A 12,659-nucleotide genomic window follows, 5' to 3' on the forward strand; every position below is an offset into this window, starting at 1 on the left:
CCTAACGTGTCTATTTTCCCCATCCATCAGCAAATTTGTGTACTTGAGGTGGTGGTACAGAGTTGGAATGTACTTTGGTAAATCAAATCAAAACAAAAGATTAGGACATTTTCACTCTTGACATAGTTTGAAAACCCTTTGAGAGTAGTGCTGACCGGTCTATGCTTGCAGAATGATACTCATTTCCTTTGATTCCATTAACAAAACCACATTCCAAAATTAAAGACTGGTATAACATATCCACAAAGGAAACTCTCTTTTCGTATGTGATATGTGACTGTAAGCATTTATCGTGTTGCACATTTGCCCCATCGGTAGCGTTGCTGTATGCAACACTTTGATCAGCTGCATTAGTTGAATAATAAAAAAAATAACAAAGGAAATTGAAATCAGCTATGATGAGACCACCCTTTAAAAAGAAATACTAACCCTTACCATTTGCAGATCTAGAAAAGGAGGAGAACTTAAGCAGCAGTCCCTGAGGAAATCAATCTTTAATCAGCAACTTTAGGTTAATGTGCATTTCACACATTTGCTATGCAATAATTCCATCTGCTTCCGCTGTTTAAATGTGTAATAATATACATTTAAATACATATTTTGAGTTTGAATACACAGAAACACAAACAAAAAGAAAATAAATATAATTTATTTTAAACTTTTTTGTAAACATAATCATACAAATGTGGGAATGAAATGGAAGCATTCAGGAAAATATATAAAGAAATAAGGCTATGTTAAAGGTTGTCTTCTTCATGCATTAAAAATGTCAGCTCCATCTAAAAGGGATATCCTAGACAGTTTCTTTTTGTGGCAAAATTACATTTCTCTCTCTACTTTCCCTTGTAGGTGGTATTAGTCCTTTGGACTGTATTGTCCATCATCATGGAGCGTGAGCACCACCAACAGATTTTTTTCTCTGTGTTTACATCGTAGGAGGCTGCTCACACGACTTTATAGCACAGTAATATCCAGCTGAGAATGTAATGTTTTTGTGCAACTGTCACATGTTTGGAGAGAAATTAATCCCAAAGGTATATTGAGCAGACAGCCAAGATTAGCTCTATCTGTGATTCCTATTCACTCTTGACATAGTTTGAAAACACTTTGAAGAGTCGTGCTGACCAGTCTATGTTTGAAGTTCTACATCTTTAGAGAATTGATTCTGTAATGGAACAATTGGTGTGTGGCATCACATTATGCTTTTTTGGTTGAGGAAAAACACAGGGTGAAATATGGCCTTGCTTCCAGCTGCTGCCCACAAACCCATGAATGACTTATATATTGCTTTCAGGAAACAGAGTTCTTGTACTGCCTCTGAGAATGTTCTGCTCACTGTGTGCCTTGAACAGTAATACATGGCAGAGTTTTCAGGCTTCAGGCTAGTCAGTTGCAGGAACACCTGGTTTTTTGAGGTGTCTCTTGAGATGGTGATCCTGTTTTGGAGGGCACCGTTATAGTTAGTGCCTCCATTACTCGACATAACTCCAGCCCACTCCAGTCCCTTTCCTGAAGGCTGACGAGTCCAGTGTTCTGCATTACTTGTTAAAGAAAACCCAGACACCGTACAGGTCAATTGCAATGTCTCTCCTGGTCTTTTCACGCCACCTCCAGACTCTGTAAGGGTAATCTGTGAGGAACTGTCTGTATATGGAGAAGAAGAATGAAACATGAAATGACATGGAATGACACAGCAAAGCAATGGATTGTCTACAAGAGTGTGGAGAGGATTTTTCTCTTACATGCTGGGAAGAACATCAGGAAAATCATGAAGAGTTGCAGTTCCATGATCAATGGCATCATCTCCCAGGACCTGAAGAAGACCTGAATTATTTGAAGGACCTTGAATTCTGCATCCTCTGCATAAGACTTCTTTTGTAATAAAGGCCCCAGGATGTAATTTGCATGGGGCCATCAGTGCTGTTATTGTAATTTCTCTTGTAATTTCTCTCTCGGTTTTCTCTACTGTCAGCATCATGGAGTGTGAGCACCACCAACAGCAAATTTTTATCTGTGTTTACATATTAGGAGGCTGTTCAGATGACTTTATAGCACTGTAATACCAAGCTGAGAATGTAACGTGTCAGTGCAACTGTCACATGTTGGGGGAGAAATGAATCCCAAAGGTATATGGATCAGATAGCAAAGATTAGCACTAGCTGTGATTCCTTTTCACTCTTGACGTATTTTGAAAATACTTTGAAGATTTGTGCCGACCAATATGTTTCTGATACTTCAGCATTTGTAGAGAATTTATTATGTTTAATATTTGTGCCACATCTTACTGTGTTTTGTGGTTGAGGGGAAACACAGGATGAAACATGGCCTTGCTTCCAGCTGCTACCCACAAACCCATGATTGACTTTTATCTTGCTTTCAGGAAGCAGAGTTTTTGTACTGCCTCTTTGAATGCTTTGCTCACTGTGTCCCTTGAACAGTAATACATGGCAGAGTCTTCAGGCTTCAGGCTAGTCAGTTGCAGGAACACCTGGTTTTTTGAGGTGTCTCTTGAGATGGTGACCCGGTTTTGGAGGGCACTGCTATAGTAAGTGCTTCCACCACTCCAGATACCTCCAACCCACAACAATCCTTTTCCTGGAGGCTGACGGATCCAGTGTACTTCATAGTGAGGCATCTGAATATAGACTGCATTTTTAATCAAGGCTTATATTGGCTTATATTTTGATCAGATACCTGTATTCTTAAAATGAGCTTAAAATATATTTTAAAATATCTGTATCTCTCATGCCAGGCAGCATCTCTCATGCCAGGCAGTGAGTGCATCGGCAGATGTGCTCATCTTAAAGAGGGCCCCTTTGGTTTATTGGTTTATTGCGGTCATAAAAAGGCTGAGAAGCAAGGTCACTGAACTTACAAATTACAGAATAATCAAGTTGCAAAAACACAATTAAGCTGGTAAATAGTAAGAGTATTGTGCCACAAATAGGACAAACGGCAGGAGCTAATGTATTAAATATATTGGCTTAAATGTAATTATGCAAAGGATTTAGAAATTTAGATTCTTATGTTAGATTCTTATTTCATAGAATCATAGAATCATAGAGTTGGAAGAGACTACAGACCCTGCCATCAGAGCACTCCTGACATATGGTGGCCGAGCCTCTGTTTAAAATGAGATTAAAAACCATCTGGTTTGTAGGGAATAGGGAAAGAGGGGCCAAAGGTTATCTGGTAATTAAGGTGCCTTGTAGAGGTTAATGGCTACTTGTTTGCCATTTATAAATAGAAGAAAATATAGCTCTCTGTCTCCCATAAAAGGTAATAGGAAATAGGTGTATCTTTTGTGATTGGATATAGCAGGCAGCCAATAGGAATTTCAACCAGGCTGATTGGACAGATGCAGCCAAAGGAGGAGCAAGGGTGCTGGGCTGAGGGAATATAAGTGCTGGCCATAATGGCAGGAGGCCAGGCCAGAGCTTGGTAACCATATACCACTGTGCCTCTCATTTATTTGTCTGACAAATAAATTATTATTTTAATTTCTCTATTGCTGCGTTGAATATTTCATTCCAGCTAAGCATTAACCACAAGCAGGGTGCTACATTTTATGGTGCGCCTGTGACTCGGATAAGTGGTCTGCTGGAACGCAGCCCCTTCGCCCTATTGGACAGGGTACAAGAGAGAAGACAACTGATTGCCTACCCAGCGCGCATGGGAAATTTTTTTCCAGGGGAACGCAGCAGTCTCGTCTGTCTGATACCCTGCTCACTGGCGGCGACGGACCGGGGGGAAACGGAACCAACCAAGGGTAAGTGCACAAAGGGATTTTTGGCCCTCCAATTAATTGGGAGGAAGAGAAGTCTTGATCAAACTTCTGCGTCTCAGTAAGTGGGAACTGAGTACGCTAGGTGGTTGGGTATATCAGATGGTGGTCTGGTGGGGGAAAAGGGAAGAATGGGAGGTAGAGTGTGGTGAAGTATCTTGCGCATTGTATGTGTGAGAAAGTACAGAGCAATCTGTAGCTGACCTGAGTGTGGAGTGGGTAGTACTTCGGTTCCCAGTGAGGCGACTCCATCTGGGCAAGAAACCCCACGAAGCGTGTGTGTGAGTGACTGAGTGGATACTTCACAGGGCCATACAATGGGAGTTGGGGGTTCAAAGGGGGGAAATACACCTCTTGAATGTATGTTAAATAATTTTAAGAAAGCCTTCTCAGGGGCATATGGAGTCAAAATGACGCCAGAGCGCTTGAGAACGTTATGTGAATTAGAGTGGCCAAAACAAAATACTGGATGGCCATCTCAGGGAACTTTTGATATAAATTTAGTAAGCAAACTTTGGTCTAACATCACCAAAGAAACTGGAGGGTGCCCAGAACAATTTTCATATATAGATTCCTGGCTGAGCACATTAAATAAAAATCCTCCATGGATAAGGGAATGCAAAGTCCAACGATGCAAATTATTGGCTGTAAAAGCCGAAGCTAGGAAAGGAATCTTGCCAAATAAACTCAAACCCATTTTTGAGGGACCAGAGGAAGAGGTGCTTCCACCTCCACCCTATGCTCCACATCGAAGGGAGCCTAATCCAAACCCTCCACCAGTTGTAACCCCAAGGCAAGAAAGTGGAACGAATAATGGGGGTAGAGACACAGAACTTGACTCCTTGATAGATTATGATAAATATCTTCAGGAGGCATTGGAGTCCTATAATGAAGCCCAAGCAGAAGTGGTTATTCCATCTGTGAGTCCCAGTAGAACTCCATCTACAGTCTCTTTTAATGGAACAACTGATTGCCTACCCCAAACCCCTGTACATCCAAGTCCTAGAGAATTATTACAGAAGTTACAGGGAGACCTTAATCGGTCAGCAAGCAATACAGCCAGGCGTATAAAGCTGCTAAAAGAACGCCTTGGGACAAATACCATCCCCTATGATTTGAGGCCCCTAGAGCAAAGTGAAGAAAAAGGTCACGTAGTAGCCCCTCTTAGAAGAGTATTTGATGCACTTGAGGAGCCTGTGCTGGTTAATGGGCAACTCGGACCACGGCCACCTCGAACTTCGACCCTGCAATATATTCCATTCACAACTACGGATCTGATGAATTGGAAAACACACACCCCATCTTTTGCAGAAAAACCTCAGGCTATGATGGACTTGGTGACTTCAATAGTAAATACTCATAGTCCTACTTGGACAGATTGTCGCCAGCTCCTGAATACTCTTTTCACCACTGAGGAAAGGAGAGACATAATTGAAAAGGCACAGATATATTTGCGTGAGCAGGCCAGAGTGGGAAATATTTATAATATTGACCGTCATCTCCAGGACAACTTTCCCTTGGAAGATCCTAATTGGGATCCAAACAATGCAATTCACCTGGCCAGGCTTACCACCTACCGCCAGACGCTTGTGAAAGGTATCTGCAGGGCATGCCAGAAGCCCACTAATATGTCTAAAGTCTCAGGAGGGTAGATGTGTTACCCATAACACTGTTTCGTGTTCGGTGTGCACCCACAAAAAGACTTAAGTTGTCACCTTTTGAGCTCCTGTATGGGAGACCGCCCTCCTTTGTTCAGGATATTCCAGCTGATCTTAAACAAATAGGAGACCATGTGACACAGGGACAAGTGCAATCTCTCTCCCGTGTTTTTGTTTCTCTTAACAGGTGGGTCCTCGAGCGCACGCCGTGCAGCATTGCCGAGCCGATTCATCAGTTCCAGGCTGGCGATAGCGTATGGGTGAAAGAGTGGAAACGTGATCCACTTGCACCTAAGTGGCGTGGACCTTACACCGTCTTGCTCTCTACTCCAACAGCGGTGAAGGTAGCTGAGGTGACCCCCTGGATTCATCACTCCCGTTTGAAGAAGTCCGAAGGCAGTTGGACGTGCAAAGGTGACCCCTCTAATCCTTTAAAACTGACTCTCTCCAAAAACCCCTGTATCTAGCCCTACCGGGAACGGGCTAGGTCACGGGCAACATTAGACGACCGGCCTGCTGCAGCCACAACCTGGAAGCTGGCTGACCTGCGCACGCCTGAAGCTTGAGGAGCATCTGAACCAGTGATTGTGAAAGGGAAGATTCTCTTATACAATTGATTGACTGCCCCCCCTTGTGGAACAATTATCAGAGATATTACTCATTGGGGATCCTCGGGATATATGTTTTGGTCTTGGTGGTTCCCCATTTCTGTCACTGGGGGAATTATATTGGGACTAATATTTATTTGCTATCACAATAAGGTAATCTTTTGTGGAAGGAATGCATATGCTAGACATCAACATGATTTTATTATTAATCCTGATCCCTTGGGAAGGGGAAGGGTCCTTGAATCTGACCAAATTTGCTAAATATGGATTCAGCCATGACCACAATATGTGGGTAGGTTTAGCTGAAATGGTAGCCAATGTTGCAAATAGGACCAATTGCCTTGTTTGCTCTCTTGGGCCAGATGATTCAGAGGGAGGTATGCCCTTATTACCGATACCATTAGATGCCATTGGTATGGTAAGCGAAATGCCACACCAAACAGAAATACAGAATTTCCCCGGATGGAACTCAACTAAACCATTACGAGTTATACCTGTACAAGGGGAATTCTGTGTACATAAATCATCAGATGCAGCTGATTCTACCATGATAGGCTCTTCTCATTGTCACTATACTTGGGATTATATTAAGAATAGTCATACCTGGGCACACGGTACTACCTATCGAACTCGGAATACCTTGCCCTGTGCACCTCCTTTTATTCATGCATGGAAAGCGGTATGGAACATAACTGTGACAGAAAAAGGCAATCTAACATACTGCACTGTGAACTCTCTACCTCTTTTGATATTTCGCCTTCTGTACTCCACGTACCAAAAACCTCAGACCCGATGGTTGTGGTGGATATGTGGAGAATGGGCATACAAGAAACTCCCTTCCAAATGGAGTGGGACTTGTTTCCTGGGATGGGTATTACCACCAATGTGGATTATGCCCACTAGTTCGGCCAAGCGAACACGAAGGAATGCTGATATTTCTCGTATAGCAGGAGGAAGTACCCAAAGTTGGAGCGGTACTGATGATTGGCCGCCAGAGCGCATTATAGCCTATTATGATCCTGCCTCCTGGAATCCTGGTGAGCTCATACAAGGGGCACGGGATCCTATTTATAATCTAAACAGAATAATTCGATTGCAAGCAGTAGTGGAACTTGTAACCAATGCAACGGCCCAGAGTTTGAGACTTATTGCACAACAGTTGGATGAAAGTAGAGCCGCCATTTTGCAGCTGAAAATGGGAATGGATTATGTACTTGCCAGGCAGGGAGGCCTATGTGGAGTCTTGAACTTGACAGGGAATGCCTGTTGCTTTAACATTTCTGATAATGGTGAGGCAATCCGTGTGTTGGCTACAAAGATGGAGAATATAGCACATGTACCAGTACAAACATGGGAAGGATGGGATATGGGATGGCTCACCAATTGGTTACCTAATGTCACAGGACTCAAAGGGATACTATTGTCTTGCTTGTTTTTCTTGACAGTAGTGGTAATGGTTTTATGTATGATGCCATGTATCATTTCATGTTTTAGAAGTACAATTAGCAAGATGGTTTCAAATGAAACTCTACCTCATATCATGGCCCTATACAGAGCTTTACCTCAGGAATATGATGAAGGTCAAGCTATCAAGGACACTTGGTATGAAGGTCCTTGAGCTTGAAAGGGGGGAATGAGGCATCTGAATATAGACTGCATTTTTAATCAAGGCTTATATTGGCTTATATTTTGATCAGATACCTGTATTCTTAAAATGAGCTTAAAATATATTTTAAAATATCTGTATCTCTCATGCCAGGCAGCATCTCTCATGCCAGGCAGTGAGTGCATCGGCAGATGTGCTCATCTTAAAGAGGGCCCCTTTGGTTTATTGGTTTATTGCGGTCATAAAAAGGCTGAGAAGCAAGGTCACTGAACTTACAAATTACAGAATAATCAAGTTGCAAAAACACAATTAAGCTGGTAAATAGTAAGAGTATTGTGCCACAAATAGGACAAACGGCAGGAGCTAATGGAAACAGCAACTGGCTAGGGAAAGGGGGGCTTCTCTCTGAAGAAAGTGTTTTTAAGTTTTTTCTTACTGTGAACGTCTTTGCTTATAAAAAAAAAACTATATATGTTATGTATTAAATATATTGGCTTAAATGTAATTATGCAAAGGATTTAGAAATTTAGATTCTTATGTTAGATTCTTATTTCATAGAATCATAGAATCATAGAGTTGGAAGAGACTACAGACCCTGCCATCAGAGCACTCCTGACATATGGTGGCCGAGCCTCTGTTTAAAATGAGATTAAAAACCATCTGGTTTGTAGGGAATAGGGAAAGAGGGGCCAAAGGTTATCTGGTAATTAAGGTGCCTTGTAGAGGTTAATGGCTACTTGTTTGCCATTTATAAATAGAAGAAAATATAGCTCTCTGTCTCCCATAAAAGGTAATAGGAAATGGGTGTATCTTTTGTGATTGGATATAGCAGGCAGCCAATAGGAATTTCAACCAGGCTGATTGGACAGATGCAGCCAAAGGAGGAGCAAGGGTGCTGGGCTGAGGGAATATAAGTGCTGGCCATAATGGCAGGAGGCCAGGCCAGAGCTTGGTAACCATATACCACTGTGCCTCTCATTTATTTGTCTGACAAATAAATTATTATTTTAATTTCTCTATTGCTGCGTTGAATATTTCATTCCAGCTAAGCGTTAACCACAAGCAGGGTGCTACAATAGCTTGTTAAAGAAAAACCAGACACCGTACAGGTCAGTCGCAATAACTCTCCTGGTCTTTTCACACCACCTCCAGACTCAGTAAGGGTATTCTGTGAGGAAATGTCTGTATATGGAGAAGAAAAATGAAACATGAAATGACATGGAATGACACAGCATATAACAACAGTATAACATACCCACAAAGGAAACTGTCTTTTCACATGTGATATGTGACAGTAAACATTTGCTGGGTTGCACCTTTGTCCTTTTGGTAGCTTTACTGTATGCAACACCTTGATTAGCTGCATTTGTGAATAATAATAATAATAAAGATTTCTTACAAAGCAAAGAAACTGAAAGCAGCTATGATGATGCCTTTCAAAAGAAACAGTAGGACTCGCCATTTGCAGATGTCGAAAACCAGGGGAAAATCAGTAGCAAAAACTTAAGTTGCAGTGCCTGCGGAAATTATTCTTTAATCAGCAACTTCTGGTGAATGTGCATTTCACATATTTGCTGTGCAACAAATTCCATCTGTTTCAGTGGTTTAAATACGTAAAAGCATACATATTTTAAGACAAAGGTTGAATACACACACACACACACACACAACGCAATAAAAGAAATATGATTTATTTTTAAGCTTTCTTTAAAAAATGCATATAAATGTGGGGATGAAATGGAAGCATTCAGGAAAATATATAAAGAAACTACAGTTGTCTTTTTCATCCACAAGAAATATCACCTCCATCTAAAAGGGATATCCTAGACAGCTTCTTCCTGTGGCAGAATTAGATTTCTCTCTCGGTTTTCTCTATTATTATTTTTTATAATAATTTTTATTCATTTTTCAAACACATAATAAAAAACAAACACAACACAAAACAAAAACATACAAAACATTTAAACATGTATAATTTCATACTCTTAATTTCATGCACCTTCTTTCGCCCGACTTCCCCATACCTCCCTTTCGCTGCATCCTTATTTTACAATTTTTTAGCAACCCTTTGGTCAATTTATCTGTTTAATTCCCTTTCATTGAGTTTTCTTTAATTTGTTAGTTACAGCTGTAATTCTCTGCTTCTTACCCCTTGACATCTTAACACTCCTCAATTTTACAACAGTTTTTAAGATACATTTTAAATTTCTTCCAATCCTCTTCCACTGTCTCTTTCCCCTGGTCGCGGATTCTGCCAGTCATCTCTGCCAGTCCCATAAAGTCAGTCACCTTTGTCTGCCATTCTTCCAGAGTAGGTAGTTCTTGCATCTTCCAATACTTTGCCAGAAGAATTCTTGCTGCTGTGGTTCTCTCGGTTTTCTCTACTGCCAAGATCATGGAGTGTCAGCACCACAAACAGCAAATTTTTATCTGTGTTTACATATTAGGAGGCTGTTCAGACGAGTTTATAGTACAATAATAGCCAGACAAGAATGTCATGTCTTTGTGCAACAGTCACATGTTTGGAGAGAAATGAATCCCAAAGGTATATTAAGCAGGTGGCTGAAGAGTCATGCTGTCGAGTGTATGTTTGGTGTGGGGCATCATATTGTACTTTTGTGGTTAAGGGAAAACACAGGTTGAAATATGGCAGAGTCTTCAGGCTAGTCAGTTGCAGGAACACATGGTTTTTTGAGGTGTCTCTAGTGATGGTGATCCGGTTTTGGAGGGCACTGTTATAGGCTGTGCCTCCACCACTCCAGATAACTCCAGCCCACTCCAGTCCCTTTCCTGCTGACTGACGAGACCATGGAACTGCATTTGTTGTTAAAGAAAACCCAGACACCGTACAAGTCAGTCGCAATGTCTCTCCAGGTCTTTTCACGCCACCTCCAGACTCAGTAAGGGTAATCTGTGAGGAAATGTCTTTATATGAAGAGACAAAATGAAACATGGAATGACATGGAATGGCACAGCAAAGCAATGGAAGAGTGGGGTGAGGATTTTTCTCTTACATGCTGGGAATAACATTAGGAAAATCATCAAGGGTTGCAGTTCCATGTTCAATGGCGTCATCTCCCAGGCCCAGAAGAAGAACTGAATCATATGAAGGACCTTGAATTCAGCATCCTCTGCAGAGGACTTCTTTTTAATGAAGGCCCACCAGGATGTAATTTGCATGGAGTCATCAGTGTTGCTATTATAAGCGGCAACCAGAGGCACACATGCAGGAGGTGCGGTTATCATGCCAAGAACAGCAGCCGCACATCTCCCTCCAATTTCAAAAGCCCGTTTAAAGACAGAGAAGATTGGGAGAGAAAAAGCAGCAACAGATTTCATGGAGCGCACAATATAGATGCAATATGGAATGGCTTCTAGAATGATACTCATTTACCTTGATTCCATTTACAAAACCACATTCCAAAATCAAACACTGGTATAACATCTTTTCCTATGTGATATGTGACTGTAAAAATTGCACCTTTGTCCTTTTGGTGGCTTTACTCTATGCAACACCTTGATTAGCTGCATTAGTTGAATAATAATAATAATAAATGATTTTTTACAAAGCAAAGGAAACTAAAAGCAGCTATGATGAGGCTTTTCAAAACAAATACTAGCCCTCGCCATTTTCATATCTCAAAAACCAGGTGAACATTGGTAGCAAAAACTTAAGTTGCCGTGCATGTGGAAATCATTCTTTAATCAGTAACTTTTGGTTAATGTGCATTTGACATATTTGCTGTGCAACAAATTTCAACTGTTTCAGCGGCTTAAATATGTAAAAGCATACATATTTAAAGAGAAATGTTGAATACACACACACATACAACACAATAAAAGAAATATCATTTATTGTTAAGTTTTCTTTAACAAATGCATATAAATGTGGGAATGAAACGGAAGCTTTCAGGAAAATATATAAAGAAACAAGTTTTTTTTTCAACGGTTGTATTTTTCATCCAAAAGAAATATCACCCCCATCTAAAAGGGATATCCTAGACAGCTTCTTCCTTTGTCTGAAGAGTCATGCTGACCAGTCTATGTTTGAAGTTCAACATTTGTAGAGAATTGATTCTGTTAAGAAACAACTAGTCTGGGGCATCATATTGTGCTTTTGTGGTTGAGGGAAACACAGGATGAAATATGGCCTTGTTTCTAGCTGCTGCCCACAAACCCATGACTGACTTACATCCTGCTTTTAGGAAGCAAAGTTTTTGTACTGCCTCTAAGAATGCTTTGCTCACAGTGTATATATATCGTGAACAGTAATACATGGCAGAGTCTTCAGGCTTCAGGCCAGTCAGTTGCACAAACACTTGGTTTTTTGAGGTGTCTCTTGAGATGGTGATCCGGTTTTGGAGCGCAGTGTTATAGCTAGTGCTTCCATCACCCCAGAGAACTCCAGCCCACTGCATTCCCTTTCCTGGACGGCAACGGATCCAGTGTACTCCAATGTTTGTTAAAGAAAACCCAGACACTGTACAGGTCAGTCGCAATGTCTCTCCTGGTCTTTTCATGCCACCTCCAGACTCAGTAAGGGTAATCTGTGAGTAAATGTCTGTATATGGAGAGACAAAATGAAACATGAAATGGAATGGAATGACACAGCAAAGCAATACAAGAGTGGGGAGAGGATTTTTCGCTTACATGCTGGGAAGAACATAAGGAAAATCATGAAGAGTTGCAGTTCCATGATCAATGGCATCATCTCCCAGGACCTGAAGAAGACCTGAATTACATGAAGGACCTTGAATTCAGCATCCTCTGCAGAGCACTTCTTTTTAATGAAGGTCCCCCAGGACCTAATTTGCATGGGGCCATCAGTGTTGTTATTATAAGTGGCAGGCAGATGCACACATGCAGGAGGTGTGATTATGATGCCAAGAACAGCAGCCCCACATCTTCCTTGCAATTTCACAGGCCCCTTTAAAGACAGAGAAGATTGGGAGAGGGGAAGCAGCACTTTGCAGATTTCATGGAGTACACAATATAAATGCAAT

The 12,659-nt window shown here is 41.3% G+C and overlaps 2 protein-coding genes across 2 annotated transcripts; one reads left to right on the top strand and one right to left on the bottom strand.

Moving 5' to 3' along the window:
• Positions 1-2,365: 2,365 nt before the first annotated feature.
• LOC144325267 (uncharacterized) lies at positions 2,366-10,902 on the bottom strand. The gene is made up of 4 exons (XM_077917992.1): positions 10,671-10,902; positions 10,291-10,581; positions 8,728-8,838; positions 2,366-2,619 (listed from the first exon to the last, which is right to left on the bottom strand). The coding sequence occupies exons 1-4, from the start codon at positions 10,900-10,902 to the stop codon at positions 2,366-2,368; spliced, it is 888 nt and encodes a 295-aa protein (XP_077774118.1).
• Positions 3,552-8,675, top strand: LOC144325062 (syncytin-2-like). Its single transcript, XM_077916921.1, has 2 exons — positions 3,552-3,769; positions 5,630-8,675. The coding sequence occupies exon 2, from the start codon at positions 6,223-6,225 to the stop codon at positions 7,666-7,668; it is 1,446 nt and encodes a 481-aa protein (XP_077773047.1). The 5' UTR covers positions 3,552-3,769; positions 5,630-6,222; the 3' UTR covers positions 7,669-8,675.
• Positions 10,903-12,659: the final 1,757 nt, after the last annotated feature.

The sequence above is a fragment of the Podarcis muralis genome, chromosome 13, assembly GCF_964188315.1.
Source record: "Podarcis muralis chromosome 13, rPodMur119.hap1.1, whole genome shotgun sequence".
NCBI lineage: Eukaryota > Metazoa > Chordata > Lepidosauria > Squamata > Lacertidae > Podarcis > Podarcis muralis.